The sequence below is a fragment of the Phaseolus vulgaris genome, chromosome 11 (assembly GCF_051622355.1).
Source record: "Phaseolus vulgaris cultivar YP4 chromosome 11, ASM5162235v1, whole genome shotgun sequence".
Taxonomy (NCBI): Eukaryota; Viridiplantae; Streptophyta; class Magnoliopsida; order Fabales; family Fabaceae; genus Phaseolus; species Phaseolus vulgaris.
In genome coordinates, this window is record NC_143508.1 from 35,942,511 (window position 1) to 35,948,994 (window position 6,484).

Sequence of the window (6,484 nt, forward strand, 5' to 3'; positions counted from 1 at the left end):
CGTGTATTTGCATTTCATACACAAAGTAGGAGGTAAGTTGTAAATCACTAACAAAACAGACCATGAACTATGATTACTACTTAAACTTCCAAAAAGATTCATTCCATCAGTTGCTAATCCAAGTCTTGACTTTATTGATTCTTTTCCAAATTCAGGATATTCTTTATCAATGTTCTTCCACTGCAAAGAGTCAGCTAGATGACGAAATAGTCCATCACATTTTCTCTTCTCTGCATGTCACCTAAAGTTTTTAGTGTCATCTGTATTTGCAAACAAACGCTTAAACCTTGGAATTATTGGAAGATACCAAACGACCTTAGCAGGAGGACCTTCCTTTGTGAATTCATCAATTGCCGAAGGTCGGACACTTCCAGACTCGTAATTAATGCATTCCTATGTAAAAACAATATCTATTACTTAAAAACTAAATTAAAATTGTCGAAGGTCGGACACTCCCAGACTCATAATTAACGTGTTGAATATATACATACACTATTTATTACTAATCAACACATACATGCTGCTAATATATTGCTCCAAAATCTGCTCTCCATGCATGATCATCGTATGTATAGGAGGAAGTTGCACCGTGTGGTACATCAAAATCCTCTCTATACATTTCTTGCAGTGCAAACTCTGGTAATTTCCTCTATGTAACGTACTGTTTGATGGTATTAATCTTTGTCTTGTGTTTTTTTTCAGCTTCTCAATTTGCATCTTCAAATTTTCATTATCTTGTTGCACATTTTCAAAATTATCCTGTAGAACATAAGAAATATAATATTCAAGAAATTAATTAAAAACATGTTAAGACAGAATGAATCTTCACAACCACAAATATTGATACCATAATTGTTTCCTTTAATTGGGAGGCATAAAATTAGCGGAATATAATTATATAATAGCGTATTCTTCGTAAAAGTATTACCAATATAGTTAGGCATATGGGCTTGTGGGGTTTGTGCCTCAATCTGTTTAGCTTGTGGTTAATGAGCTATTTTATATTCATTTAGTTTTTATTTTTATTAATGTATTTGTATAATTATTATTTGATATTTGATTACTATGTATTATGTAGTTGATTAGTATTTGAATGTTTTTTCACGTAAAAATATAATGTTTTTTTATGGATTATTGGATATTGGATATTAGACATATTTTTTATTTTTTTTTGTGATTTATTTTATTCAAATAGAGATGAAGGATGTGGATGATAATTTTCTTTAGTTTTGATTAATTTTAATAATATTTATCGTGCAATCTCATTAATTATAAAGCAAATCAACATAGATTGGATTAAATTAGAGTTTCTCAATGTTATTACAACCTTTATGAATTAGAACGAAAACATAATGTACACGTTTTGTTCTTGAGTTGCTAACTACAAAGAAGAAGTCATAAGATAAACTAGAAATAGAAATAAACAAAAGATAACTTACAAAACTGTTTTACTATTTTTTTTAATTTACATTTTATTAAATATATTATTTTTAAAAAAATAAATTTTTAATTATAATTGGAGAAGCATATTTATTAATATATTTTTTAATATAATTAAAATCGTCAAAGAAACTTAATTAAGGGGAGAAAGAAATATAAATAATTTTGTATGAAAAAAAAATAAAAATAATTGAACAAAACAAACGATATGAATAACATAAAAAAAGATTTCAAGCAATGATGATTTTTTTCTTTCAAAATTATCAAAGTCGATTGTCTTCTGAGTTTACTATATTCAATCCTTCATAGGTAATGTTTAAAAAAGTTAAATAACTTCTTTTATTTTTTAAATTTACATTTTTAATCGTGATACATGTTTATATTTTGTAGGTTTCTAATCAAAGAAGTGTGCCAATAAATTCTAGACATCAAGAGGACCATATGTGATTGTTAAAGAATATAATATATCTAGAAATAGTTTTTGACGTATTTTTTTCTTTGTGAACAATGTGTTATGTTTTCATTTATAGTACTTCATATCATTATTCGTCTTATAAAGCTTCCTTATAGTTTTTTAACTCATATTTTGAGTTTGAATTTCAATGTGTTTACTTGATATATTTTGGTATTTTACGAAGGTTCTAAACTCGTGGTATTTAATAGGGGTTTTGAAAAACTTTTCCTGGGATTTAAAAACCTGTAACCCTGGGTAAATGACTTAAATGAGATTTTAAGTAGGAGTGGCAATGCGGGTTGGCTTGCCACGAATAGGCCCACCTCATGATTGGCCCACAAAATGTGATTCAGGTTGATCCGCCCTACGCAAGGAGTAAAAGCTTATTTCACTAGGGCAGTTTCTTCCTGCACCCCCATAATTTTGTAATTTTCGAAACTGACCCCACAATTTCGGGATCTGGGAGTTTGTTGCGGATTCATCAATCCGAAAGTGAATCATGTTGCATTCCGGATGAGTGGGTGTTCTGGAAGCAAAGTTTGCATAAATTATTGATTTTCGGATTGCTGAATCTGGAAGTCTAATTTCTATTACAGATTGGTGAATCCGAAATGATTTTTTTTCAATTATGGATTTCTGAATCCAGAATGCATATTTTGAATTATGGATTGGCGGATCCGGAATGGTTTTTTCAATTATGGATGTTTTGTATTTTTTTAATTTTGGATTAACACTATCATTCATGTACTACCGGAAGCATCAATCCGGGAGATTACTGGATGCGCCAATCCGAAAATTTACCAGAAGCGCCAATCCGAAAATTTACCGAATTTCATAATCTGGAATACAAAAGAAAATGTACAGTTTATATAGGGACAATTTTGTCTTTGCGCAACTTTGTGAGGGTGCAGGAAGAAAAATGTAGGGGTGCAGGAAGAAACTGCCTTTCACTAGTCTGTCCTGCATAAGAGGTAACCCACGGACCAGCCCACATAAGAAAATTTTTCATTTTTCAAAACTTAAAATTTCACAAATTATAAAAAAAACATTCATATTTTTGAAAACTTAAAATTTTATTCATGTTCCAATTCATTCAATTAAGATTAAAAAAATATGAGTTCAAGTGTAAGGGTTATTAGAAGGCTTGATTAAAAATAATTAAAGTTTTGTTTTGCATCTATTTTTCCTATATATGTATATGAATTTATAAGAGTATCCTATCAACGTTCTGATACATAATATCTTAATGAAGGTGACTAATTTTTTAACTATTTTATTGAAATCTTTTCTTTATATTACTTTTTTATTAACAAATTTTAAATATAAGACTTTCCTTAAAACTAATTCCAGTATCACTCTTAATATTAACTCCTATAGATGATTAAAATAAAATATTTCTTTTCTTAGTACATTAAATTCAATTTTTTAAAACTAAAATAAAAAAGAGGTCACACTGCAATAATGGGTGAGTGGGGTAAACTTTTTTTTTTTGCAGAAAAAATAAAATAATAATTTTTTTATTTATGCGAGTTAGTGGGTTCACCTGGTCTGTCCCGTTGTTGGTCCGCATGGGCTAAGAGTTATGCGGGACGGGCTAAGCGGGTCAGCGAGCTAGATTAGTGAGCCCATCCCACGTTTTTTGGTATCGGGCTACGGACTGGCTCAGATGACCCGACTCATGTTGTCATCCCTAGTTTTAACCCTTGGTAGTGTAAGAATAAACCCCTTTAAAATCATTTGTTTCTTATAGTGATATTTGCAAAATATGATATGATAGATTTTGAGAAGTTACTATATACAACTAAAATTGATAATAAATACTTTGATTATGTTACTGTTAAAATTCTTAAAAGTTCATGTTTTTTAATATATAAATTATGAATTTGTGTGTTAATATAATTACTTTTTTAATTATAATTTATAGTTTTCGTTTTTTTAAATTAATTAAACTTATTTATGTAAATATGTGATTTTGAAAAAATAGAATTGTAAAAAGTGTTAAAATATGAAAATGGAATTTTAATTTCACATTTAATATACATTGACACTCAATATTGTTTAATATTAAGATAAAGAAAATTTTCATTTACATTTTTTGGTAAAATTTAAAAATAAAACTAAAGATAGAAATGAAATTGTAATTTCTCATTTGATATAGAATTCTACATACAATGTATTTTGTTTAATATTAAGAAAAAATCAGTTCATGTATGAAGAAGAGAAAAAACATCTCAATCAGATGTCATCTTAGGTAACTCATTCCACTTCCATACACGAAGCAAACCAGTGTCATCGCCAGTGAAGAAGAGTCCATCATGTCCTAACTCGAAAGATGCAATGTCTTTCTTAGCATATAAAAGACCCCTCTCTGAAAATCTATATATGAAAAGAACATGGTTAAGGAATGAAACAATGTTTAACAAAGTAATATGTAAAATTAGAGATAGAAGTAGAATTAAATTTTACTTACGATGGCAATTCATACATGCGTACTGAATTGTCTTTACAAGAGGAAAACAATATTGGCTTGCCTTTTGCATTAGGCATCCCAAAAAGTGAGACAATGCCCTGTATACAAAATGTATGAATTTAGTGAATTTATCAACTTCTTCATGATTATTATCAGTTTTTTTTTTTCATTCTAAAATGTACATACTACCAAATGATTAGGCATCTTACACTTTGTTCGGTGTGTGTATATACCACAGTCAGAGTTCCTTCTTCCATGCATGCCCAGATCTTAATTGTGCCATCAGATGAACTTGACAGCAAAAATTCGTCCCAACAAATAAGGGATGTGACTACATCATTATGTTCATTGAGTGTCATTGTACATTGTAATGTATCCATGTCCCAGACCTGAAGAAAACAAGGTAATAAGATTTGGACGGTAAATGATAATTGAATTGAAGAAAAATTGACATGATACAAGAGGAAACGAGTATCTCTGCATTAACTCACAACACACATACCTTTATGCTTTGGTCCATGGATCCGGAGTACAACATCTTGCGTCCAATAGTTAGGCAAACCACAGATTTAGTGTGACCAATTAGTGAGGCAACTAATTCAAAAGGAGACTTAACTTCAGAGCTTTCTCTCCAGGCAGTAATGACACCATCCTAAAATTTTAATAATTACATGATACATAAATTAATGAACACTAGAAACAAATGTTGAAAAGGCAAGAGTTTTGAAGTTAATGAAAGAAAAAAAATTGGCAGTGTAAGTAATTAGGACAAAAATGGTAGGGTAAAAGGTATAAAATGTTTATAAAGTTTAAGAATACTTAATCTAATAAACAAAAAAACTGATGTAGTTAACTAACTAGATAAAAATAAAAATATTAGGAAAATTTGACATAGATAAGATCGAAGTTTTGTGTGGATGATTACCTCTGCCCCGGCAAAAAGGATGTTGTTACCAACAGTCATGTGAAGGATCCTTCCTTTGGGTCCATCAAGAGTAAACTCCAAATTGGTCTTAGTATTCAAAGCCTTTACCACAAACACATCCATGTAAGAAGTTTTGTTATACTACTCCTATAATTAGAACATTATCATACATTTAAGATAAAAGAAGGACAAAAAAAAGTGTTTACCTTGATAACATTGTTCAAACCAACAAAAACCCATGGCCCCTCACTTATCAAAGAGTTAACTTGGGTGCCAAAATTTAGGACTTTAAGACATTGACCTGTATGGCAATCCCATATCCGAACGGTTCCATCGGTGCTTCCATAATAAAGTTTGTTGGTTCCAGCCAGAAGCGTAATTCCGGTGATAGCCTGATGTCCAAAAGTTGATCAAACCAATGTTGATTGAATTAATATTCTAAATGTATATTATCAAAATATATTTTATAATAGTGGTTTTAGAGTTATTACCTTTTTGTGTTGGTGAAGTTTTTTTAATGTGGAAAACCCATCACCTTGAAACCATGAATGTAAATGAGGGCATTGTTCACCGTACACACAGTTGTTGTTGGTCCAATATTTGCATATACTTGTAGATGATTTCTTAGACACCTTAACAACATTTGTCCCATCTCCTCTCTTTCTAACCAATTTTTTCTTGGGGTTATATTTGGAGGTATTATTAGAGGATGAATGAGATTTTTTTCCACAATATTTGCTTCTGGCATTAACATGTAATGAGGATGTTTCTCTGTGTAGAAATTTGCACGGATTTCTGTTGCATCTCCCCGCTCGCCAGTAGACACAAGTTGTCCCACCAATTTTCTTATCCATTCTGCTAAACTTTACATCCATAATACTCTACATTGCAATCATATCCCAAATCAGCTTATTCTTTTTACTACTTTATATTTATTAATTTTTTTACATATTAAGATCACATTTGTCTTAATTTACATCCTTCAATTTCATAATTAAAACAATTGCATATATAATTAATTTATCACCTATTTTTAAATCAATAGTTTGTACATTTGTCATGGTGTCTTTATAATGCTTATTTATAAATAAACAAATAGATAGATAGAATAAATGTATGAATTAAATAAATACACATACTAGATAAATAAATTAGATATATAGATGAGTGGATTAGATATAAGGAAATTTTTTAA

General features: G+C 29.8%; 1 protein-coding gene across 1 annotated transcript; it reads right to left on the reverse strand.

The window, feature by feature from the left end:
* Positions 1 to 4,125: 4,125 nt before the first annotated feature.
* LOC137806184 (zinc finger CCCH domain-containing protein 48) lies at positions 4,126 to 6,164 on the reverse strand. The gene is made up of 7 exons (XM_068606170.2): positions 5,781 to 6,164; positions 5,496 to 5,681; positions 5,290 to 5,391; positions 4,867 to 5,016; positions 4,574 to 4,753; positions 4,365 to 4,462; positions 4,126 to 4,270 (listed from the first exon to the last, which is right to left on the reverse strand). The coding sequence occupies exons 1-7, from the start codon at positions 6,162 to 6,164 to the stop codon at positions 4,126 to 4,128; spliced, it is 1,245 nt and encodes a 414-aa protein (XP_068462271.2).
* Between the last annotated feature and the right edge of the window lie 320 nt (positions 6,165 to 6,484).